We start from the raw sequence: 26,277 nt of genomic DNA on the forward strand, positions 1-26,277 counted from the left end.
CCACGGCTTTTCACTGCTCGCGAGCAGGCCGGCGAGGGCGGCGAGCACCATGAGATGCTCCTGCTCGTGGACGTCGGCTTCGACTTCCTCCTCCAGCAACGCCGCGAGCGCCTCCTCATCTTCGGAGTCCATCGACGGGCTGGGCAAATCACCGAACACTTGCAGGTGAGGTGGGCGCAAACCCGCCGATGTACAAGCCCTGCGCGGCCGGAACGCCGGAAAAGTTACCCGGACGGCGGCGGAGAGGATGCCTCGGCGAAACCTCTTCTTTTCCCGGCGGGAAATGATCTATCTAGTTGCGGTGGGCGGTGGACGGCGCCGGGATCAGCAGGGTGGCGGCCGAGCACGGGGGGTCGGAGGCGAATCCGGACGGGTGGCTTGACTTTTCGCTTGACAATGTGGCCCCAGGAGCGCTTTTTCTTGCGTCGGAGCCCCCGAGCGCCCCCCAGTGCGCCAGGTTCGGCCTGCGATCGCCGGGCGCAAAAACAGGCCGAGCGGCGGAATTCGGCGTCCTGGGGGCGCGACTGTGGCGATTTTTCAACGCCGACGCGGAAAAAACGCCTGGAAAGGGCCTCTTGGGGGCGCGGCTGGAGATGCTCTTAGCCGCGCCGTCCGCAGCCCTCGCCATCGCCGGCTCCGCTCGTCACCACGCCATACGCAGCCTTCTCGCCGTTCGTCGGTGCAGCCTCACTACTCGGAACCTCGCCGCCCCAACACAAAACCAACGACGGCCGAACAACGCCACCACCATCCATATTGTAGCTTTTTGGCCGACAGTGGCCGTCGCTGTCGCCGCCACGCTGGTCATAGCACCATAGCTTTTTGGCCGACAGTGGCCATCGCTGTCGCCGCCACGCTGGTCATAGCACCACGCCGCGTCAGCTGCTGCAACGCTATGTGCTGGTCGCAGCACGGCCGCATGCCATAGCACCTCGGCGCGCCGGTCCCAGCTCCACTCATAGGCGATTGCAGCACTCGGCGCCTCACCGCGCAGCTGGTCGCCCCGAATCTCACCGACTAGGTAGGAAATGCGGCTTGCCGCACCCGACAGCAGTGCTGCCGGGTATAGTCATATCCCACCCGGTAATACAATCATTGAGGCATTGTATATATAAAAAATAACAAAATGCAGTTGTGTTTATCAATCTAAAACACGCATTGGCACGCGCTGCATGGCTCAAGTAAACAAAGTACATATTGTTGCAAGAATAGTTGCCAAGAATAGACCATTTTAATGTATGAAAGCATGAAATTGTATCCAATATAGGGAGTTTGCCCTGTCCAGCCCTATGTTCGAGCACACATATATAAAATTATGCATCGGTGACATAGCCACGACAATGTAATACTACTTTGGGGCGCGCTGTCTGTCTCAGGTTGATCCAACATTTGATATTTTGTAATGAAAGAGATAGGAGCAAGCAGAATACATGCATCTCATAGAAAATGGTACCTTAGTACCAAGTCGATTACATATGGTGATAGGTTTTCTTCATCCAGTTCAAAAATACACTGATACACCAAAAGCAAGCCACTGGCAGTCCAGGATAACAGATTTTTATGGTTCTTCTATGCCATATAGTGATAGCAGTACATTATATAGTAGACTAAATAAAAAATATGGCTTTGTTTGAACGCCATGCCATCTGGCTCACCCTGCGTGTTATAAAATAAAATGTCTATCATGTATTATTCCTAATTGAGCAATCGATTCAAAAGAAATTCACAGGATTCTGCCCTCATGAGTAAATCTACATACTTTTTAGCACACATTCAATATTCTGCGAGCAAAAGTTTGATCTTACACTGCAAATATTGAGCTTTCCCAATAGAATCAGAAAACAGAACAACAAGTGCTGATTACTTACTCTTATGATAACTTCAATTAGAGCCAAGTCTGGTGGGATTTGTCCTGAAAATAAGAAAGAAAAACATAGAAAATGGCATTAGATACAAACAGAATCATAAGACCATTGCTCTAAGAAAAAACTGGACAGCAAATGAGAAGGATGAGACATCACTGAAATTAAATTGCATGGAATCTCTAAAAGGCACGGAGTGAGTATATCCACAAGCATGGCCCAAAAAACACAACATTAGTAAAACGTCTTCCTAATTTTGATGGAGGTACTGCCAAAAGTAGGGCAAGAAATCCCAAATTAGAACACCAGGAAGCAAACCTTTAAAATGAATATTTATATTGGAACAGAGAAAATAACATAAAACAGACCTGATAAATAAACCACTCGATGCAAGGGTGAAAAATAAAAAGGAAAAATATGCAACAAACATGTCTCAATAATGATCTGCGATCAAGTAATTTTAGAGATGTCATTTTGAAGAGAATATCTTAAGTAGAGCACTGCATGTATTTCTCATACTACGTGAAAAGAAAAGGCCATACTATGCAAACTACATATGGACATATTTTAGAAAGAAACTTTCTCAGGTTGGAGCAGACATAATTTCATTTTGTTCTTAAGACGACATATTGATATATTTTAGAAGTAAACTTTCTCAGGTTCGACCAGTCATAATTTCATTTTGTTCTTAAGACGACTTCCATTCCAGCAAAAAGTTTGGCGACAAAAGAGACCTTATTTTGGTTCTAAAATACACACAGAAATAGCAAGTATATAGCAGCTGAAGTGCTCCTTACCTCCTCCCAGTAGCTATTCAGAAATACATCGGCAGCGATGGCAGCTTCCAGTATCACAAGCAAGAATACAAAGATCACGTGCTACATACATGGCAGGTTAAGGCAAAATAGTCCATAACACCAAGACACAGTACATCTAAGGTCACATAGCTCCAAGAACATAACTGGGACTTAAGGTTTCAGCAAACTATTATTAGGAGTCAACAGTTCCAGTTCAAAACTTAACTGCTAGAGATATGACCCTCTTTTTGAAATATCATTTATATTTTTGAAATGGATATATCTGGGAAAAAAGCACACAAGGTTTGGTCTTTATGTGACAACGCAAAAGGCTTTGAGGAATTTTGTTAAACCAGCAGCAGCTGCCATGTAAGCACTCTTAAATAGGCTAACGCAACTCCTAGTATGAGACGCTTCCAAGTATACAAAAGACAGTCAGGGGTTGTTTGCAGTTTCAGCGGCGATGTGGCCCGAGCAGGTCAGCAAGCACATGATGGTTTCCAGGCTGAGAAGAGTGTAGCTAAACCTGCTTAAAAATTGATCTCTTAATCAAAATAGCCATCACATATTACATACAGTATATTCATAAGAAATCCCTAGAATACTCTTGGCATGGCAAAGAGGCATGAATTCTCTAGTTTCTCAGACCCAACATAAAAAACATGGTAGTAGTATAAATCATCCGGTGCATAGCGCCGCGTCGACATCTTAACAGAGAAGCGAGAGGAAGATGCTGATCACCACAAATATTTTTACCCCAGCCATAAGTTTTGTTCGACCTACACCATTTGGATTGGATAAACTATCTTCGGCTGTAAGCTAACTTGCTGGAATGAAACAACAGAAGGTTGTCTTGAACACTAATTTGTAAAAGTAAGAAGCAAGATACAATGAAAAATAAGATATCTAATTTAACTGCCCTGCCAGCAAGTTGCACCCAGATAGTAGTTATTCTGATTTCTGAACCAGTGTACTATTCTGATATCTGAAGCTAATTTACTCTGAGATAAGAGTCCAATTGCTAGCATCAACCATCTTCTACACCTACATGTTCTTCTATTGCCAATTTATCATCTTTCATAGATTTCTTCTTACTCTTCCTTTTCGTATGAGCATCACATCACAGATGAGAAAAGGGGAATCAGGAAACATGCATAAATATGAACAAGAGCATTCAAGGAAAGGCAAAAGCTGATCTAAACCACAATGGATGAGCTCGGTGCACTTGACCTTGGCACAGTGCTAGTTTCCCCACGCACAACGGCGACAACGCTGCCCAGGCAGTACGGTGGGAATTCGGTCGGCGGTGGGTGCGTCGGCTAGCCGAGCGACAGATTTCGCCACAAATTCGGTCAGAGGAATGAGGAGCGGCAGCAAAAAATTGGGGGGTAAAACAGCAAATCCAGTAGTGAGCAACTGAGCGAGCCCCACGACGGAGTGCTGCTTGGACCAGGCCCGGAGCACCCAAAGCGTGTAGAGGATGACGTCCATGCCGGTGAGCCCCACGACGGAGTTGGCCGCCTTGAGCGCCATCTGCACGCAGCCCCGCACCGCAAAGTTGTCACACAACAACCTGAAAAACTACAAATGGCTGAAAGTTATTTCTAGAACTACACCACCCTCTACCATAGGATTCCTAGAACTAAAGAGAACAGGTTGCACAGAATGGCCTCCTGTTTTAGTGCGCGTTGTATTTCCTATATTAAACGATTGAAATGGCTAGGCATTTGATCGAGCAGGTGCTAGCCACAGAGAAACACATCTTCCCTTCGCATGAGATTGCAAGCCTGCTAGGAGTTCTGTTGTGCACTGTGTAGGCATGGATAAAATAGAATTTGCACATAGCAATCTGAGGATTTGTGGGGATTAAGTTAAAAGAGACCCGGGCACCCAAACTCTATTGCAGAATGAAAATTAATTAGGAGGAACTGAGGAAAGGAGGAGCTCACTAGGGGGAGATGCAACCAGGAACCAGGAGGGTGCGTCGGGGTCGGAGCCTCCATGGCAATGTCGGGCGTGCATCTGGCGCCGGACGGATGAGGCAAGGAAGCACCGCCGCACCACCCCCCCTGCGTCGTGTGCTGGAACCACCACTGTGCCTCGAACTCGCCCTCAGGTCGCCGCTGCACCGCGCGCGAATAAGAGGGCGAAGCTCCAAGCCGAGGCCGCCGGCCGCTGCTCGGGAAGAAGAGGGGTGCGGCCGCTGCTCCCCTCATCCGGATTGAGGCTGCGCCCTTCCCTCCATGGCCGTCCTCCTCGGCTGCGGCCGTTTCTCCTTCGTCGACCGGCAGAGACGGTGGCTTCTGCCTCTCCGCACTGCCGCGCGCCCCGCCATGCCATCCGCTCTAACTGCCTAGATGAGGAAGATGCGACCAAGGAAGAGGAGAGGAAGGCCATGGCCGGCGGCGGCGGTGGCTCAGCCTCCTCATCCATTGCTAGGGATACTAACGGGGGTATGCGGGAGGAGGAGGACGGAAGGGGAGAAGGAATTGGCGAAGGCGGCAGCCGGCTGGACGAAGGAAATGGCGGCGGCGTGGAGTGCGCTCTTGTCACACCCCCACCAACTGCGTGTGTGTCTGACAGGCAGGTCCCAGACACGGCTGGGACCGTGACGGAAAGGTAGGCGTGCGTCGGTTTTGTGTTGCGTGTGTTGACCGGACAGACCGGCTGTGAGCGTGTGGATATAAACTCCCTATACCCTTTTGGGTAAATTATCGAATTAATGAATGAATTGAGCTACTCCAGCTCCTTCGTTCTCGGTCAATCCCTTTGTCATTTCCTATTTCAATCCTGTGATTCTCTAGCTGCTGCTAGGGACATCACAATTGGTATCAGACTAGGTCGTTCTACTCCACACAACGGCGCCGCGTACACCACCAATCCCAAATGCCCAGACCAAATTCATCTTGCTTGAGATGGAGGAGATGCAGAAAGGGGGTTTGGCAGGGATTGAAGTGGATTTAATCCCCTGCAAGTCAAAACCTCCTCAAATCCCCTCCAATCCTCTTGTGGAGGGGTGTAACCGAACAAGGCCTGCAGGAATTCTTTACCAAAGCGCTTGACGAGAAGCTCGCTCCGGTGACGGCCGAGCTCCGTGAGCTTCGCTCGGATTTGGAGGAGGTCAAGCGAGCGCGCTCCCCGGCTGTTCCTCCCCGCGAGCCCGCCCAAAATCAGCTCGACGGCGGAGGCAACGGCGCCCCCCAGCTGCGCGCGTCGGTACCCGACGCGGACAACCCCGAGGGTCACCTCCAGGGTCACGCCGACGAGCCGTACAACCTGCGGTCTGTACCTTGCGGCGAGCCGCTTCCACGCGGGCGATGCGAGGACCGTCGTGACGCCGGCGACCACTACGAGCGCCGCCGCGACGCCGGCGACCACTACGAGCGCCGCCGCGACACCGGCGACCACTACGAGCGCCGCCGTGTCCGGGGCGATGACGATGACTGCCATGAGCGCCGCGAGGGATTTCACCTGAAGCCGCCCAAACACGCATTTCCAGTCTTCAGAGGGCAGTTTCCTCTGCTCTGGATTGATATTTGCTATACCTATTTTGAGATGTACAATGTTCCTGTCCGACATTGGATTGGCACTGCTACACTGTATTTTGAGGATCATGCTGCTCTATGGTTGCAAGCCTACAAGCGCACTCATCGCCAGATTAATTGGGATTCTTTCATCACGGCAGTGGTTGCTGAATTTGGGTCTGATGAGTATGATGGGCAGATGTCGACGTTGCTGCAACTTAGGCAAACAGGCACAGTAGGTGAATACAAGAGGTCTTTTGAAAACTGCATGTATCACTTGTTATCTACTGATGCCGCACTACCCTCCAAATGGTTTGTGTCTCATTTTATTCATGGCCTACGTGATGAGCTTCGTGCTGCAGACAGATTACACTACCCAGCTAGTGTTACCAGGACTGCGGCATTGGCACACATACAGGAGGAAGAGCATGATCACCAGCGTCCTCGTACATGACCGACAGCTTCCATCAAACACCCTACCACTGCGGTGACTTATGTGGCCCCTCAGGGTACCGGTGTTGTTGTTCGAACAGACGGAGGCCGAAAAAATACAGATGATTATGCTCGGGAACGTCAATTGCGGGATTTCCGTAAGGCCAATGGCCTCTGTTTTTGCTGTGGAGACAAATACACTAAAGAGCACAAGTGTAAACCAGGAGCTCAACTCATGATGATTGAATTGGGTGAATTTGGGGAAGTCTTTTCTGACGACACCGTGCATGCTCTGGAGCTGCTGGAGGAACCAACTACAGACCAAGCATGTTCGATGCTTTCCAGACACGCCTTGGCTGGTACAGAGGACGTGAACACTTTGCGTCTCCAAACATTGGTGGGTAACAAGGTCATGCTAATCCTTGTCGACTCCGGTAGCACTGGCAGTTTTGTCAACTCAGATTTTGTGCATCGGGCACAACTCCCTGTCCAAGAAGCCAAAAGTATTGCCGTGCGACTTGCTGATGGCTCTTGTATATACTCCACCACAGCAGTTCCACAACTCACATGGTGATGTCAAGGGGCAACTTTCTGTCACAACATGCGAATTCTGGACTTGGGCGCTTATGATGCTGTGTTGGGGATGGACTGGTTGGACAGTTTTAGTCCCATGACTTGTCACTGGCGTAACAAGCACATTTCCTTCCCGTACGGTGACAAGGAAGTGCATTTGCAGGGTATTCTCACTGAAAAACAACAACAATTACAGGTCATGGAAATTGACCAGCTTCGGAAATCTTTAGCTGGTAACAATGTATGGGCGCTGGCACTGATTGAGCCTGCTCTAACAGACCAAGTGACAGGATCTAATTCTCCTGATGTGTTGAAATTGCTAGATGAATTTGATTATGTGTTCCAAGAGCCAAAAACCTTACCGCCTCATAGGGATTTTGATCATGCAATTACTCTGCAGAAAGATGCACCACCTGTGAATTCTAGGCCATACCGCTACTCTCCATTGCAGAAGGATGAGATTGAGAGGCAGGTCAAGGAAATGCTCAATGCAGGACTAATCAAACTTAGTTTTAGTCCTTTTGCATCCCCGGTGTTGCTGGTAAAAAAGAAAGACAACACTTGGCGCTTCTGTGTAGATTACCGCAATTTAAATGAAGTGACTATCAAAAATAAGTTCCCAATGCCAATTGCAGATGAACTAATGGATGAGTTGGGAGGTACTAAATTTTTCTCAAAATTGGACTTGCGTGCGGGATATCACCAGATCCGGATGTTGGAGGAGGATGAACCCAAGACAACTTTCAAAACCCATCATGGCCACTACCAATTTAGGGTGATGCCTTTTGGTTTAACAAATGCTCCGGCCACGTTTCAGTGCCTAATGAATTCAGTTTTTGCCATCTATATTCGGAAGTTTGTCATTGTCTTCCTAGATGATATCCTAGTGTACAGCCCTAATCTGGACACACATCTTCAACATTTGCGGCTGGTGCTAGCTATTCTGCGGGGACATAAATTGTATGCCAAGATGACAAAATGTTCTTTTGCCACAAATAGTATAGAGTATCTTGGACATATTATATCTCATAAGGGAGTGGCCACCGATCCAGAAAAAACAGCGGTCATGGTCAAATGGCCCATCCCGACCAACACAATCGAGCTGCGAGGTTTTTTGGGGTTAACCGGTTACTACAGAAAGTTCGTGAAGAACTATGGCATCATAGCCAAGCCTCTCACGAATCTTCTAACCAAAAAAGGGTTCATCTGGACGGACCAAGCTACGGTGGCTTTTAAATTGTTGAAGGATGCCATGGCTAACACTCCGGTACTGGCGTTACCTCATTTTAAACTGCCATTTGTTATGGAGACCGATGCTTGTGATACGGGTGTTGGGGGCTGTATTGGCACAAGAAGGGCATCCAGTGGCCTATATGAGTAAAGCATTGGGAATACAAAATAGTAAATTGTCAATTTATGAAAAGGAGTTCATGGCTGTAATTATGGCAATTGACAAGTGGCGTGCTTACCTCCAGCGGGGACCCTTTACTATACTCACGGATCATCAGAGTTTGTGCTCCCTTACGGATCAACACCTCACTACTGAACTACAGAAAAAGGCAATGTCAAAGTTGTTGGGCTTGCAATTCTCGATAAAGTATCGCAAGGGCAGCGAGAACAATACTGCTGACTCTTTATCCAGAGTGGGTCACTTACTACAGATGAATGCCCTGTCAATTTGTCAACCTGAATGGGCACAAGAAATCTTGAGTTCTTATGATATGGACTCTGAAGCCACCGAGTTACTTGCTCAGCTAGCCGTGAAGAACCCGGATGCACGTGGATATTCGTTGGACAAGGGCTTGATTCGCTACAATGGGCGGTTGTACATTGGCAACCTGTTGTCCTTGCAAACAAAGCTTCTCAGTGCTTTGCATGATAGCCCAGTGGGGGGGCATTCCGGCATTCATGCCACCTATCAGCGGGTACGTAAGGTATTCTTTTGGCCTGGACTCAAAATGGCAGTGGAGGATTTCGTGAAGCAATGCCCCACATGCCAGAAAGCAAAGAGTGAACGATGTCACCCTGCTGGAACATTACAACCTCTTCCTATTCCCACCAAGCCATGGAATGACATCACCATGGACTTTATAGAGGGCTTGCCTATGTCGGAGGGCATGAATGTCATACTGGTAGTGGTGGACCGTTTGACTAAATATGCACACTTCATGCCTCTCCGACACCCTTATACCGCTCCCTCCGTGGCAAAGCTTTTTCTTGATCAAGTGGTGAAATTGCATGGCGTTCCAGAAACAATAGTCTCTGATCGAGATCCTATTTTCACAAGTAATTTTTGGAGAGCACTAATTTAGGCTGTGGGCCCCAAGCTCAATTACAGTACTGCTAATCATCCAGCCACTGATGGGCAGAGTGAACGCGTCAACCAATGTTTGGAGCAGTACTTGCGTTGTGCTGTTCATGATTCCCCAGGAAAATGGCGCCAATGGCTTCCAATGGCCGAATTCTGGTATAATTCCTCCCACCATGCTTCCATCAAATGCTCCCCTTTCAAGGCGTTGTATGGAATGGATCCCAATTTTGGTGCACTGCCTCACCAATCTGTGGATCAAGCTTCCGCTGCTCATAATGTTGCTGCTGAGCGCCAACAAGTTACTAACATGCTCAAAGAAAATTTGCTCAAAGCACAAAACAGGATGAAGTCTTATGCTGATCGGGGTCGCACAGACCGGTCATTCTCTGTTGGTGACCCTGTTTTCTTGAAACTACAACCCTATGCACAGTCTTCAGTAGCAAATTGACCTTACCCAAAGCTGGCTTTCAAAATTTTTGGCCCGTTCAATGTGCTGGAACGAATAGGTGAGGTCGCCTACAAATTGGAGATGCCTGCAGCTAGTGCCATTCACCCTATGTTTCATGTGTCACAGCTGAAACCCTTCTTGGCAAAGTATGTTGGGGAACGTTGCAGAAAATTAAAAAATTTCCTACGGTTTCACCAAGATCCATCTATGAGTTCATCTAAGCAACGAGTCATGGGAGATGCATCTACATACCACTTTGTAGATCACGAGCGGAAGCGTTCAAAAGAACGGGGTTGAAGTAGTCGTTCTCGTCGTGATCCTATCACTGGAGATCCTAGCGCCGAACGGACGGCACCTCCGCGTTCGACACACGTACGGAGCGGATGACGTCTCCTCCTTCTTGATCCAGCAAGGGGAAAGGAGAGGTTGATGATGATGGCTCCAGCAGCAGCACAACGGCGTGGTGGTGGTGGAACAGCAGCACTCCGGCAGGGCTTCGCCAAGCACGTGACGGAGGAGGAAGAGGTGTAGCAGGGGGAGGGAGGCGCCAGAACTTCAGGGTGCGGCTGCCCCCTCCCCCCTCCCTTTATATAGGCCCCCAGGGGGGGCGCCGGCCCTGGGAGATCCAATCTCCCAAGGGGGGCGGCGGCCAAGGGGGTGGAGTACCCCCCAAGGCAAGTGGGGCGCCCCCCCCCCCCACCCTAGGGTTTCAACCCTAGGCGCAGGGGGTGGGCCAAGGGGGGCGCACCAGCCCACTATGGGCTGGTTCCCCTCCCCACTTCAGCCCTTGGGGCCCTCCGAGATGGGTGGCCCCACCCGGTGGACCCCCGGGACCCTTTTCGTGGTCCCGGTACAATACCGGGCGACCCCAAAACTTTCCCGATGGCCGAAATATCACTTCCTATATATAATTCTTCACCTCCGGACCATTCCGGAACTCCTCGTGACGTCCGGGATCTCATACGGGACTCCGAACAACATTCAGTATGCTGCATACTCATATTCATACAACCCTAGCGTCACCGAACCTTAAGTGTGTAGACCCTACGGGTTCGGGAGACACATAGACATGACCGAGACGGCTCTCGGGCAATAACCAACAGCGGGATCTGGATACCCATGTTGGCTCCCACATGCTCCTCGATGATCTCATCGGATGAACCACGATGTCGAGGATTCGAACAACCCCGTATACAATTCCCTTTTTCAATCGGTACGTTACATGCCCGAGACTCGATCATCGGTATCCCAATACCTCGTTCAGTCTCGTTACTGGCAAGTCACTTTACTCGTACCGTAATGCATGATCCCGTGACCAAACACTTGGTCACTTTGAGCTCATTATGATGATGCATTACCGAGTGGGCCCAGAGATACCTCTCCGTCATACGGAGTGACAAATCCCAGTCTCGATCCGTGTCAACCCAACAGACACTTTTGGAGATACCTGTAGTGCACCTTTATAGTCACCCAGTTACGTTGTGACGTTTGGTACACCCAAAGCACTCTTACGGTATCCGGGAGTTACACGATCTCATGGTCTAAGGAAGAGATACTTGACATTGAAAAAGCTCTAGCAAAACAAACTACACGATCTTGTGCTATGCTTAGGATTGGGTCTTGTCCATCACATCATTCTCCTAATGATGTGATCCCCTTGTCAATGACATCTAATGTCCATAGTCAGGAAACCATGACTATCTGTTGACCAACGAGCTAGTCAACTAGAGGCTCACTAGGGACATGTTATGGTTTGTGTATTCACACGTGTATTACGATTTCCGGATAATACAGTTATAGCATGAATAAAAGACAATTATCATGAACAAATAAATATAATAATAACCCTTTTACTATTGCCTCTAGGGCATATTCCCAACAGTCTCTCACTTGCACTAGAGTCAATAATCTAGTTACATTGTGATGAATCGAACACCCATAGAGTTCTGGTGTTGATCATGTTTTGCTCGCGAGAGAGGTTTAGTCAACGGATCTGCGACATTCAGATCCGTGTGTACTTTGCAAATATCTATGTCACCATCTTGAACATTTTCACGGATGGAGTTGAAACGACGCTTGATGTGCCTGGTCTTCTTGTGAAACATGGGCTCCTTGGCAAGGGCAATAGCTCCAGTGTTGTCACAGAAGAGTTTGATCGGCCCCGACGCATTGGGTATGACTCCTAGGTCGGTGATGAACTCCTTCACCCAAATTGCTTCATGCGCTGCCTCCGAGGCTGCCATGTACTCCGCTTCACATGTAGATCCCGCCACGACGCTCTGCTTGCAGCTGCACCAGCTTACTGCTCCACCATTCAACATATACACGTATCCGGTTTGTGACTTAGAGTCATCCAGATCTGTGTCGAAGCTAGCGTCGACGTAACCCTTTAGGACGAGCTCTTCGTCACCTCCATAAATGAGAAACATGTCCTTCGTCCTTTTTAGGTACTTTAGGATATTCTTGACCGCTGTCTAGTGTTCCTTGCCGGGATTACTTTGGTACCTTCCTACCAAACTTACGGCAAGGTTTACATCAGGTATGGTACACAGCATGGCATACATAATAGATCCTATGGCTGAAGCATAGGGGATGACACTCATCTCTTCTTTATCTTTTGCCGTGGTCGGGCATTGAGCCGAGCTCAATCTCACACCTTGCAATACAGGCAAGAACCCCTTCTTGGACTGATCCATTTTGAACTTCTTCAAAATCTTATCAAGGTATGTGGTTTGTGAAAGACCTATGAGGCGTCTCGATCTATCTCTATAGATATTGATGCCTAATATATAAGCAGCTTCTCCAAGGTCCTTCATTGAAAAACACTTATTCAAGTAGGCCTTAATGCTGTCCAAAAGTTCTATATCATTTCCCATCAAAAGTATGTCATCTACATATAATATGAGAAATGCTACAGAGCTCCCACTCACTTTCTTGTAAACGCAGGCTTCTCCATAATTCTGCATAAATCCAAATGCTTTGATCATCTCATCAAAGCAAATGTTCCAACTCCGAGATGCTTGCACCAGCCCATAAATGGATCGCTGGAGCTTGCATACTTTGTTAGCGTTCTTAGGATTGACAAAACCTTCCGGCTGCATCATATACAGTTCTTCCTTAAGATGTCCGTTAAGGAATGCCGTTTTGCCGTCCATCTGCCATATCTCATAATCATAGTATGCGACAATTGCTAACATGATTCGGACGGACTTCAGCTTCGCTACGGGAGAGAATGTCTCGTCGTAGTCAATCCCTTGAACTTGTCAATAACCCTTAGCGACAAGTCGAGCTTTATAGACGGTAATATTACCATCCGCGTTCGTCTTCTTCTTAAAGATCCATTTGTTTTCTATCGCTCGCCGTTCATCGGGCAAGTCTGTCAAAGTCCATACTTTGTTTTCATACATGGATTCTATCTCGGATTTCATGGCTTCAAGCCATTTGTTGGAATCTGGGCCCGCCATTGCTTCTTCATAGTTCGAAGGTTCACCGTTGTCCAACAACATGATTTCCAGGACAGGGTTGCCGTACCACTCTGGTGCGGAACGTGTCCTTGTGGACCTACGAAGTTTAGTAGCAACTTGATCCGAAGTACCTTGATCATCATCATTATTTTCCTCTTTAGTTGGTGTAGGCATCACAGGAACATTTTCCTGAGCTGCACTACTATCCCGTTCAAGAGGTAGTACTTCATCGAGTTCTACTTTCCTCCCACTTACTTCTTTCGAGAGAAACTCTTTTTCCAGAAAGGATCCGTTCTTGGCAACAAAGATCTTGCCCTCGGATCTTAAGTAGAAGGTATACCCAATGGTTTCTTTAGGGTATCCTATGAAGACGCATTTTTCCGACTTGGGTTCGAGCTTTTCAGGTTGAAGTTTCTTGACATAAGCATCGCATCCCCAAACTTTTAGAAACGACAGCTTAGGTTTCTTCCCAAACCATAATTCATACGGTGTCGTCTCAACGGATTTAGACGGTGCCCTATTTAAAGTGAATGTAGCTGTCTCTAGAGCGTATCCCCAAAATGATACCGGTAAATCGGTAAGAGACATCATAGATAGCACCATATCCAATAGAGTGCGATTACGACGTTCGGACACACCGTTACGCTGAGGTGTTCCAGGCGGCGTGAGTTGTGAAACGGTTCCACATTTTCTTAAGTGTGTACCAAATTCGTGACTTAAATATTCTCCTCCATGATCCGATCGTAAGAATTTTATCTTTCGATCACGTTGATTCTCTACTTCATTCTGAAATTCCTTGAACTTTTCAAAGGTCTCAGACTTGTGTTTCATCAAGTAGACATACCCATATCTACTCAAGTCATCAGTGAGAGTGAGAACATAACGATATCCTCCGCGAGCCTCAACGCTCATTGGACCGCACACATCAGTATGTATGATTTCCAACAAGTTGGTTGCTCGCTCCATTGTTCCGGAGAACGGGGTCTTGGTCATTTTGCCCATGAGGCATGGTTCGCATGTGTCAAATGATTCATAATCGAGAGACTCTAAAAGTCCATCAGCATGGAGCTTCTTCATGCGCTTGACACCAATGTGACCAAGGCGGCAGTGCCACAAGTATGTGGGACTATTGTTATCAACTTTACATCTTTTGGTATTCACGCTATGAATATGTGTAACATTACGTTCGAGATTCATTAAGAATAAACCATTGACCATCGGGGCATGACCATAAAACATATCTCTCATATAAATAGAACAACCATTATTCTCGGATTTAAATGAGTAGCCATCTCGTATTAAACGAGATCCAGATACAATGTTCATGCTCAAACTGGGCACTAAATAACAATTATTGAGGTTTAAAACTAATCCCATAGGTAAATGTAGAGGTAGCGTGCCGACGGCGATCACATCGACCTTGGAACCATTCCCGACGCGCATCGTCACCTCGTCCTTCGCCAGTCTCCGCTTATTCCGCAGCTCCTGCTGTGAGTTACAAATGTGAGCAACGGCACCGGTATCAAATACCCAGGAGTTACTACGAGTACTGGTAAGGTACACATCAATTACATGTATATCAAATATACCTTTAGTGTTGCCGGCCTTCTTGTCCGCTAAGTATTTGGGGCAGTTCCGCTTCCAGTGACCCTTCCCCTTGCAATAAAAGCACTCAGTTTCAGGCTTGGGTCCATTCTTTGACTTCTTCCCGGCAACTGGCTTACCGGGCGCGGCAACATCTTTGCCGTCCTTCTTGAAGTTCTTCTTACCCTTTCCCTTCTTGAACTTAGTGGTCTTATTGACCATCAACACTTGATGTTCTTTCTTGATTTCAACCTCTGCTGACTTCAGCACTGAAAATACTTCAGGGATGGTCTTCACCATCCCCTGCATATTGTAGTTCATCACAAAGCTCTTGTAGCTTGGTGGGAGCGACTGAAGGATTCTGTCAATGACCGCCTCATCCGGGAGGTTAATGTCCAGCTGGGACAGGCGGTTGTGCAACCCAGACATTTTGAGTATATGCTCACTAACAGAACTATTTTCCTCCATCTTACAACTATAGAACTTGTCGGAGACTTCATATCTCTCGACCCGGGCATGAGCTTGGAAAACTAGTTTCAGCTCCTCGAACATCTCATATGCTCCGTGTTGCTCAAAACGCTTTTGGAGCCCCAGTTCTAAGCTGTAAAGCATGCCGCACTGAACGAGGGAGTAATCATCAGCGCGAGACTGCCAAGCATTCATAATGTCTTGGTTCTCTGGGACGGGTGCATCACCTAGCGGTCCTTCTAGGACATATTGTTTCCTGGCAGCTATGAGGATGATCCTCAGGTTCCGGACCCAGTCCGTATAGTTGCTGCCATCATCTTTCAGCTTGGTTTTCTCTAGGAACGCGTTGAAGTTCATGTTGACATGAGCGGCGGCCATTTGATCTACAAGACATATTTGCAAAGGTTTTAGACTAAGTTCATGATAATTAAGTTCATCTTATCAAATTATTATAATGAACTCCCACTCAGATTAGACATCCCTCTAGTCATCTAAGTGTTACACGATCCGAGTCGACTAGGCCGTGTCCGATCATCACGTGAGACGGACTAGTCATCGTCGGTGAACATCTCCATGTTGATCGTATCTTCCATACGACTCGTGTTCGACCTTTCGGTCTCTGTGTTCCGAGGCCATGTCTGTACATGCTAGGCTCGTCAAGTTAACCCTAAGTGTTCTGCATGTGTAAATCTGTCTTACACCCGTTGTATGTGAACGTAAGGATCTATCACACCCAATCATCACGTGGTGCTTCGAAACGATGAACTTTAGCAACGGTGCACAGTTAGGGGGAACACTTTCTTGAAATTATTATAAGGGATCATCTTATTTACTACCGCCATTCTAAGTAAACAAGATGCATAAAACATAATAAACATCACATGCAATTATATAGTAGTGACATGATATGGCCAATATCATATAGCTCCTTCGATCTCCATCTTCGAGGCTCCATGATCATCTTCGTCACCGGCATGACACCATGATCTCCATCATTGTGTCTTCATGAAGTTGTCACGCCAACAACTACTTCTACTTCTATGGCTAACGCGTTTAGCAATAAAGTAAAGTAATTTACATGGCGTTCTTCAATGACACGCAGGTCATACAAAAAATAAAGACAACTCCTATGGCTCCTGCCGGTTGTCATACTCATCGACATGCAAGTCGTGATTCCTATTACAAGAACATGATCTCATACATCACAATATGTCATTCATCATTCATCACAACTTCTGGCCATATCACATCACATGACAATTGCTGCAAAAACAAGTTAGACGTCCTCTAATTGTTGTTGCATCTTTTACGTGGCTGCAATTGGGTTCTAGCAAGAACGTTTTCTTACCTACGAATAACCACAACGTGATTTTTTCAACTTCTATTTACCCTTCATAAGGACCCTTTTCATCGAATCCACTCCAACTAAAGTGGGAGAGACAGACACACGCCAGCCACCTTATGCAACTAGTGCATGTCAGTCGGTGGAACCGGTCTCACGTAAGCGTACGTGTAAGGTTGGTCCGGGCCGCTTCATCCCACAATACCGCTGAAGCAAGATAAGACTAGTAGCGGCAAGCAAGTTGACAAGATCTACGCCCACAACAAAATTGTGTTCTACTCGTGCAATAGAGAACTACGCATAGACCTAGCTCATGATGCCACTGTTGGGGAACGTTGCAGAAAATTAAAAATTTTCCTACGGTTTCACCAAGATCCATCTATGAGTTCATATAAGCAACGAGTCATGGGAGATGCATCTACATACCACTTTGTAGATCGCGAGCGGAAGCGTTCAAAAGAACGGGGTTGAAGTAGTCGTTCTCGTCGTGATCCTATCACCGGAGATCCTAGCGCCGAACGGACGGCACCTCCGCGTTCAACACACGTACGGAGCGGATGACGTCTCCTCCTTCTTGATCCAGCAAGGGGAAAGGAGAGGTTGATGATGATGGCTCTAGCAGCAGCACAACGGCGTGGTGGTGGTGGAACAGCAGCACTCCGGCAGGGCTTCGCCAAACACGTGACGGAGGAGGAAGAGGTGTAGCAGGGGGAGGGAGGCGCCAGAACTTCAGGGTGCGGCTGCCCCCTCCCCCCTCCCTTTATATAGGCCCCCAGGGGGGGCGGCCCTGGGAGATCAAATCTCCCAAGGGGGGCGGCGGCCAAGGGGGTGGAGTACCCCCCAAGGCAAGTGGGGCGCCCCCCCACCCTAGGGTTTCAACCCTAGGCGCAGGGGGTGGGCCAAGGTGGGCGCACCAGCCCACTATGGGCTGGTTCCCCTCCCCACTTCAGCCCTTGGGGCCCTCCGGGATGGGTGGCCCCACCCGGTGGACCCCCGGGACCCTTTCGGTGGTCCCGGTACAATACCAGGCGACCCCGAAACTTTCCCGATGGCCGAAATATCACTTCCTATATATAATTCTTCACCTCCGGACCATTCCGGAACTCCTCGTGACGTCCGGGATCTCATCTGGGACTCCGAACAACATTTGGTATGCTGCATACTCATATTCATACAACCCTAGCGTCACCGAACCTTAAGTGTGTAGACCCTACGGGTTCGGGAGACACGTAGACATGACCGAGACGACTCTCGGGCAATAACCAACAGCGGGATCTGGATACCCATGTTGGCTCCCACATGCTCCTCGATGATCTCATCGGATGAACCACGATGTCGAGGATTCGAACAACCCCGTATACAATTCCCTTTGTCAATCGGTACGTTACATGCCCGAGACTCGATCGTCGGTATCCCAATACCTCGTTCAGTCTCGTTACCGGCAAGTCACTTTACTCGTACCGTAATGCATGATCCCGTGACCAAACACTTGGTCACTTTGAGCTCATTATGATGATGCATTACCGAGTGGGCCTAGAGATACCTCTCCGTCATACGGAGTGACAAATCCCAGTCTCGATCCGTGTCAACCCAACACACACTTTTGGAGATACCTGTAGTGCACCTTTATAGTCACCCAGTTATGTTATGACGTTTGGTACACCCAAAGCACTCTTACGGTATCCGGGAGTTACACGATCTCATGGTCTAAGGAAGAGATACTTAACATTGAAAAAGCTCTAGCAAAACGAACTACACGATCTTGTGCTATGCTTAGGATTGGGTCTTGTCCATCACATCATTCTCCTAATGATGTGATCCCGTTGTCAATGACATCTAATGTCCATAGTCAGGAAACCATGACTATCTGTTGACCAACGAGCTAGACAACTAGAGGCTCACTAGGGGCATGTTATGGTCTGTGTATTCACACGTGTATTACGATTTCCGGATAATACATTTATAGCATGAATAAAAGACAATTATCATGAACAAAGAAATATAATAATAACTCTTTTATTATTGCCTCTAGGGCATATTTCCAACAAAGTATACTCCTGTCTTCACTACTTTACCAGCTCCAGACACACTACAAGAAAATGCCCCGCAGCCAGAAGCAATTTTGGATCGCCCTATGGTCAAGAAAGGTAATGCTGCAACTGTGCAAATTTTGGTTCAGTGGTCATCTCTTCCAGTGGAATGTGCTACCTGGGAAGATTTCTATGTACTCAAGAATCATTTTCCTAATGCTGCAATCTGGGATGAGCCTCCAACTCAAGGGGGGGGGGGCGATTGTCACACCCCCACCAACTGCGTGTGTGTCTGACAGGCAAGTCCCAGACACGGCTGGGACCGTGACCGAAAGGTAGGCGTGCGTTGGTTTTGTGTTGCGTGTGTTGACCGGACAGACCGGCTGTAAGCGTGTGGATATAAACTCCCTGTAGCCTTTTGGGTAAATTATCGAATTAATGAATGAACTGAGCTGCTCCAGCTCCTTCGTTCTCGGTCAATCCCTTTGCCATTTCCTATTTCAATCCTGTGATTCTCTAGCTGCTGCTAGGGACATCACAGCTCTGGCCGCGGGAGGGTTGGATGAGGAGTAGAGTCGTGGCTGCGCAAGGGGAAGACGGGCGGTGGCTGCGCGAGGGAAAGGAGGGAGGAGAGCGGCGACGCGAGGGAAGGGGCCGACGGACTCCGGCGTAACAGGGCCGTGCGGGCGCGATGTGAGGGGAGGAGGACGGGCGGCGACGGCGCAGAGGAGAGGAGGAGGTAGGGTTACGGGAGGGAAGGAGCGAGCGGGGTGCGCGCGTGCGGGAGGTGGCGGCTAGGTTGGCTTGCTGCACTTATACGCCACCAGGCGAAATGATGGAAGTGCCCTTGGCGGGCCACCAAATTTATAGGCGGTGGCATGCCAGCCTCGATCCGACGGTCCATATCGTTTCGTCTGAGATCCGACGGTCCAGATCGCTCCATCTGAACATCCGATGGCCAGGATCGTTTTGGACAGCCAATCCAACGGTTGAAAATCCAAACGCACGGGAAGGCTCTATTTTGGTCCAGACTCTAACAATGGGATTGCAGTACTGTAGCCTCGCGCTCGAAGCTCCCTCAGCTCCGGCCAGCTGCCGTGGGCGACCCCCGCGCCCCGCAACACAAGATTCACAACGAAAAACGCCAGTAAAAAAAAGCAGCATCTCACGTGGTTGTGGGTAGCTGTGTCGAGCGGTGGCCATGGATGCACCTTGCTTTGTAGAGGAGATGAGGAGATAAGAGGAAAGTGTGGGCTTAGTGGCCTGGTCAACGACAATGGATAAGGAAGGGCGCGGTGACACGTGGGGAGTATATGTGGCGAGTGCGCAGCACACGTGGGCCCATGGCCATCTGCGCGAACGACCGGCTCAAAGTTCCCCAAGTAAAATTACTACCGACCTAAGAGCTGATAACCATAGAATCACGCCAGGCAAAAACCACGATTTGACTGAACAGCCATGGTCCCGTTTGCCCAGAATAAATACCAGAATTCTTGCAAACGGCAACCCAGATTATGTGATGACAATGATGATATAATAAGTTTTGACTATTGTCACCATTCTGCTAACCAGTCCAACTTCACTTTCAGGTTGAAACTGGCTTTAAGATGAATTCATCAGTGGTCACAAGAACTCTTTAGGGATTTGACCAAAATTAACACTCCATTGGTGTGTGTGTCCACCCCTGTATCATTTTTAGTGCAGCATCTACATGTATGTACACAAGTTGAAGCAGTTGTTGTAGCATCGCCATGCTCCAATAGTAATTAAAAATTGTAAATTGACTGAGAACCAAAATGGGTTCTTGAGAGGATATATTAAGAATTTCTAAAAGTATAAAACGAAAAGTCCATCAGTAGAAAATCATGTCAATTCTTGTTTTCCTAAATTAAATAGTATCCTCAAGCAATTCAAAACAGAGGGGTAATGTGTTGAAAATAGCAGGATGGAGATCTCACGATGGAAATTTTGAAAATGAGGCTCAGTAAAAATGAAAACCAAGCTTGCACTCAAGAATTGGACAAACAAATTAAGTAGTACTCCCTCCGTTCCGAATTACTTGTCGCACATATGGATGTATCTAGATGTATTTTTGTTCTAGATACATCCATTTTAGAGACGAGTAATTTGGAAAGGAGGGAGTAGGTGCTAATGGAAAACAGACTCCATAGCTACTCATTTCAGCCTAATTCCATTACTTCTCGATGGCCATCCAGTGCTTGTGAATTCTTGAAAGAGCATAACTGTCACTTGGTTATAATGTCCAGCATCTGATTCCTAGAGCAAGAAATGAGTGAATCTCCTTCTATTTCTTCACAACACAAGACATTAGAAAGAAGCCTAAATCTGCAAGAAAAAGATAAACAACATCAGATAATTATCACTGAAGATTAAGAAACAATATACTACGACTAGGATCTTATAGAGATTATCAATCAACATAAGTATATTCACGATTCATTGTTTGCAATCTGATACCTTTGCTCTCCTCCTAAGGTGTATAGGGTCACTACTAAGATCTTTAGCTCTGATCATACCAATTCCTCCACGGAAAATAATCCCATTTGCCGAAACTTTCATGCAAAATTTTTCTCCCCAAGAATTTAAGAAATGGAAATATTTCTTTCTTTTAATTCTTCCAGCCCCCACCAGAACAACCGCATGGTGCAAATCCTCATAATTCCCAGCGAGAAACTTTTCAGTATCAGCGGCTTTGTACACCTGCCCACATACTAAATCGTTGCAGTCCTTGCCAGGCCTGAAAGTAGCAATAACAGGGCCATCTGCAATGGCTGTACAGATTTCAGCAAAATTGTTCTTGTCAAGCACTGTGCAACCATCAATCTTGTGTCTTTTCCCAATCTCGTGTCTTTTCTTAGTACCCTGATGAAAACATGAAAACATTTCCAAAAGTTGGTGATGCAAGATTTTTAAGAACATATCAAATATGCTACAGACACAAAACGAGTCACCAAAGTAAATGAATAAAAATCAGGGTAAAAAAATAAAAAGAAAAGAAAAGAAAAAATAATTCTATTACCTCTTGTTTTATTCCATAAACTTTTACCAAAGCACCCACCAATTTCAATGCATCCATGTTAAACACATCATCAGAAACTTCAAAATTGAAGTGCTTCAATCTACCTTTGGCTCGACATATCCTTTTTCTAAATCTCTCATGTCTCTTTACAAGATCCTGAGCAATAAGAGGCTTTAGTTTGACATCCATTTGCCCCTCCAACGAAACCTCAATCGTTTGATCAATTTCAGCTCCAGCTGTCCAAGCATAGGAAGCACAATGTCCTGCACAGCAAATTAAAATGCACATAACTATAAGAAATCTTATATTCACACACTAGAAAAGCAAAATAGAAATAAGAACAGAATCAGCGACACTAACCACCAATTTGGTTCCTTATCATCCTAATTGCGGGATTACCATTGAGCAGTGTGTCATCGTACACAAAATCAAAATCCAATTCAGCCTAGTTAGATATAAAAACACATTATTAGTGAAATAAATCCCTGATATGAAGAACTAAACATGTATGCTAGTTAAATTAAGAGTAAGAAACAACATCAAGATAAAAACTTGAAAGGATGGCTCCCGTCCCTTCCCCGGATCGCCGCCAAGCAAGAATTGTCTCATCCTGCAGCCCGCCCCTTATGTGACAAAGCCAAGGAATCGATCTAACACATTCTTGTCTCATGCATTTTTGCTTGTTAAGTTTGGATCATGGTCCTTCTGAGGTTGGGTTTGGCTTCCTTCATGTCGCAAACCACCGCAGTCTGCTTCGGTAGTTGGTGGTGCAGTGCAGTTAAGGGGGCCCTAAGGAGTTAAGAAAAGGGCTAAATTGCCTTATTATATTGGTCGCATGGGAGATTTGGAAGCACCGAAATGATTGTGTCTGCAATCGGGCAAACCCGTGCGTCATGGTGGTCCTGCAAGCTGTGGCAAATGAGAGTGCCCTCTGGTGAATGGCTGGAGCAGCAGGGCTCCATGAGTTGATCTTAAGGTCATTCACCCTGAACGCGTAACTCAGTCCTATGAGTTGGTCGCCTAACCTTTTCTGTGTGGGGCAAGCCACGCATTATTTTTTCGTCTTTCTTGGCGTGTCTTTGGGTGTGTTTTGTGGGTGTTGGGGTGAGGGGCATTGTTTATCTGAAAACAAAGAAGCATACTCTTCTCTACCTTATCTACTCTATCAAGGAGATAACGCATAAAGAAAATAAATAAAAGCAAGATAAAGTAGTTATAATGTAAACGTGCTTGCTGATGCTGGGGTTAACATAAGTGAAATGTAAATGTACATGAAAAATGAAAAATGAAAAATGAAGCCTTGATCAGCGAAGGTTCCATAGAACCAAATGTAAATGTACGTCAATATGGCACTGTGTAGTTTCAGTCAGACCACAAAAGAAACGTTCCTTGCTTATCAAAGAAATATTCGTCGCCTGCCGCTTACCAGGCCTGCAAGTCAAGCAGCACATCGACTCCAAATTATCTTAAAGCTATATTTCAGTTTCCATGACTCTTTAAGTAATCAAAGAAGACAGCATATTGTTATAACTAGTATGCAAATGCTCATAGGAGGATATGTTATCCATAGCCATATGCAACACAAGACAGGACTCATGATTATACTTCTGTGCGTCACTTCAAGAATAGATGCCCAGAACACCTATGTAGATGATAAAGCTAGGACTCTGATAAGTGCCACACGTGTGGCACAAAGCAATTCCGCCCTGACGTTTTTTGATGGCAGCTTTAGTTGTGAAGCATGGCAACTTTCTGTTTGGATGGCAAGTTTCAGTTGTTGGGGGGTTTGTTTTTATTCAGATAGCAATTTTAGTTATAAAAATGTCAGGGCGGTGTTACTTCGTGCCACACGTGTGGCACTTATCATTTGGGTAAAGCTATACATCATTTACTACTTGTAACTATCATATGTTCAAACGCATTGGAGAAACACAAAGTCATGAATTCAACTAAATAGCCAAAAGGGCATGTGAATTAGTACAATAATTCCTTACAGGAGATGAGCAGTGATTAATGCTAGGGAACTAATTGATCGAACGGAACAGGTACTCTTAGCAGCACGGAGCTATACATTGCTGGAATGCTGGTTACGAAAATTTCTCTCGAAGTGGTACTGACTGGATCATCTATACGCTAAACCTGACAACAAAATTCAGACACGATCTATAAACAACTTTCTTCCTCTTCCTTCTACGTTTTCCTTTCTTCTTAATGAAATGATACGAAGCTCTTATGTGTGTTCGAGAAAAGAAAAATGAGGATGCTTGGGAAAGAAAGTTACCTCTCTACCACAGGAACGGCATTGAAGCGCAGGGATGTCAAATAATCGACGCCTTGAGGGTCCATTTTCTGCAGTACACAAGCAGGTCCAAGATTCTGTGTAGTCCTGAGAGCTCCTGTCTCCCCTGAACACCCTGCCTCCAAATGGTGCAACCTTCTCCCATTCTACAATATCTGGGTCACGGGACTGATAGTCTACTTGCCTTTCCATTCCATCGAACACTTTCATCAATGCATACAATGTTTTGTCCACCGCGCGTTGCGCTCTTCTAACTTCTTTGTACCAGCAATATGTTCTCAAGCAACCAACTGGAGCAAACTTAGATTGCTTGAATGCTGTTTTCCTGCTTCGTGGAGACATCTCCTAAAACACGTGGATGATTGTTTCAGTAAACAAATAGAATGTGGAAGTGGTAATTGTTAATTTTTCTATCTAAACTCATTCATGAAATGCAGTATTGTGATGAGAAAAACCATATTAAAATTAAGCAAGTCCAATCACACACCATATGAAAATGTAAAACTAAGCGTCCTGTACAAGCAAGAGGACGGAGGGGGTGAATTACCTTCAAGCAGCTGCAGCGGCAGCAACAGATGCCAAGGAGTCAAGCGAGGACACCAGGAATAGAAGGCAGCGGCGGCGTTAACAGGTTCCGACTTGGAGCTACTTTCTGGCGACGTGCGGATTTGGCGAGGGGCTTGACGAATTCCAGCCTATTCCGGGGCAGCGATGGCCGCTGGATCCCGCGGCAGTCGGCGAAACCCTAGCACGACAAAGAGGAGAGATGATAAGATCAGCAAGGGATCATCGGGGACGGGGAGGAGGAAATGGAGCGCGGAGCACTTTTTGCCGTACCTGTCGCGCCGCCGCCTCCGGACCTCGCCGGAGTGGGAGAATGGTTGCGCGACCGCGGGCTGGTGGCGGCGGGCGACAATGCGAAAGAAGGGACAATGCCGTTTCCCCCGCCGGCTTGGGCTGGAACGGGCCTAGTTACCGCTATCGAGACAACAGTCTAGGCCTTTGTTCAGGAGAGCTCCTTCCTATTCGCCGCGTTCTGCGGGGGGAGTCCCTCGAAATCACTAATTGAGGAGCGCTCCCGGCAACGATTATTCGGGGAGCGCTCCCCGCGCGTCAAGTGTCACGCGCGGAGTGTTTCTGAGACTTTTTCGATGCGTTCCGCGCGCGATACTTGACGCGCGCACGACTTCTCCCGTGATTTTCGGTTTCCGGTTTTCCTTTCTGGTTTTTCTTTTTTTCACTTTAGTCCTTATACTTTTAATGTTTTGTAATACCTTTTGATCTGTTTTGAGATATGTTTTTCTTTGGTGTGGGTGGACCCTCGTCGCGCACTGTTCTTTATTTGCCGTCGTCTCCACCCGTCGCGGTTGCCGCTCTTATCGCGTGGTTACGGCGGCAGCTGTTCCGGCCGCCCCGCTTGTTGGCTGCTCTTACGGCGGTCCTTCTTTAGCGTCGAGCGCGCTTCCCCGTTCGCGATATCATCGTCCCCTACTGGTTGCCTTTGTGGGTTCCCTGTTTCCCTTTTTGTTTCTCTTTTTGTTCCTATTATATTTTCGGGATATGGAGATTTATGGGGTAGTTACGGGTGGGAACTACCAACACTATCAGATGTCAAGTTTCAACTGGGTTTTGTGGGATTAGTTTTTGATAACCATTGTGTTCCTGCGGTTATGGCTTGTCCTTTTTGCCGTATGCCTGGTGGCCCGTGTTCTTCTGTTGATTCTTTTGTAGATGGGTTCAGTGTGGTCCTGGATCGGCGTTGTTGGAGGCGTTTTGTAAGAAAATCATTTTATAATTGTTCAATTTTTGGCACACGCGCTTATTTCTTTTGGTGTTGCCCATGCTGTTTAAATTTTGATTATGATCCTTGTTTTGATTTGTTGTGTAGTATGTTCCGTGCAGTGTTAGAGCTCATCTTGCTCGTTACATCGAGGAGTGTAGGGCTTTAGCCATAAGGAGGGGTGACGAAGATACTGATCTTGCTCTTCAGTGCAATGAGGGTTATTTGTATGGTGTTCTGTTTAGTCATGGTCGGGTGAGGAGCAAATTCCATGGTCCTTCCTGGGAACGATTGGTCAGTGATTATGTTGTTTGATAGCTCTA

At 47.1% G+C, this 26,277-nt stretch overlaps 1 protein-coding gene and 1 long non-coding RNA gene across 4 annotated transcripts; both read right to left on the minus strand.

The window, feature by feature from the left end:
* Positions 1-1,418: 1,418 nt before the first annotated feature.
* Positions 1,419-5,166, minus strand: LOC119325823. 3 transcript variants are annotated; one of them, XR_005157707.1, is made up of 3 exons: positions 4,609-5,166; positions 1,869-4,192; positions 1,419-1,656 (listed from the first exon to the last, which is right to left on the minus strand). It is a non-coding gene; the product is annotated as an uncharacterized LOC119325823 (long non-coding RNA). The 3 variants fall into 3 exon arrangements; XR_005157706.1 differs by having other exon boundaries at positions 1,869-4,240; XR_005157705.1 differs by having other exon boundaries at positions 1,869-5,166.
* Positions 5,167-20,691: 15,525 nt separating this feature from the next.
* LOC119324200 lies at positions 20,692-25,152 on the minus strand. Its single transcript, XM_037597962.1, has 7 exons — positions 25,012-25,152; positions 24,722-24,919; positions 24,157-24,519; positions 22,236-22,320; positions 21,876-22,138; positions 21,314-21,718; positions 20,692-21,181 (listed from the first exon to the last, which is right to left on the minus strand). The coding sequence occupies exons 3-7, from the start codon at positions 24,514-24,516 to the stop codon at positions 21,176-21,178; spliced, it is 1,119 nt and encodes a 372-aa protein (XP_037453859.1). The 5' UTR covers positions 24,517-24,519; positions 24,722-24,919; positions 25,012-25,152; the 3' UTR covers positions 20,692-21,175.
* Between the last annotated feature and the right edge of the window lie 1,125 nt (positions 25,153-26,277).

The sequence above is a fragment of the Triticum dicoccoides genome, chromosome 6B, assembly GCF_002162155.2.
Source record: "Triticum dicoccoides isolate Atlit2015 ecotype Zavitan chromosome 6B, WEW_v2.0, whole genome shotgun sequence".
In the NCBI taxonomy this organism is placed as follows: domain Eukaryota; kingdom Viridiplantae; phylum Streptophyta; class Magnoliopsida; order Poales; family Poaceae; genus Triticum; species Triticum dicoccoides.

Excerpts from the sequence above, each read along its gene's own strand:
- LOC119324200 (XM_037597962.1), bottom strand. The coding sequence starts at position 24,516 with ATGTCTCCACGAAGCAGGAAAACAGCATTCAAGCAATCTAAGTTTGCT. Across the intron at positions 22,321-24,156 it reads GCCGTTCCTGTGGTAGAGAG|GCTGAATTGGATTTTGATTT; the intron begins GTAACTTTCTTT and ends ATATCTAACTAG. Across the intron at positions 22,139-22,235 it reads GATAAGGAACCAAATTGGTG|GACATTGTGCTTCCTATGCT; the intron begins GTTAGTGTCGCT and ends TTTGCTGTGCAG.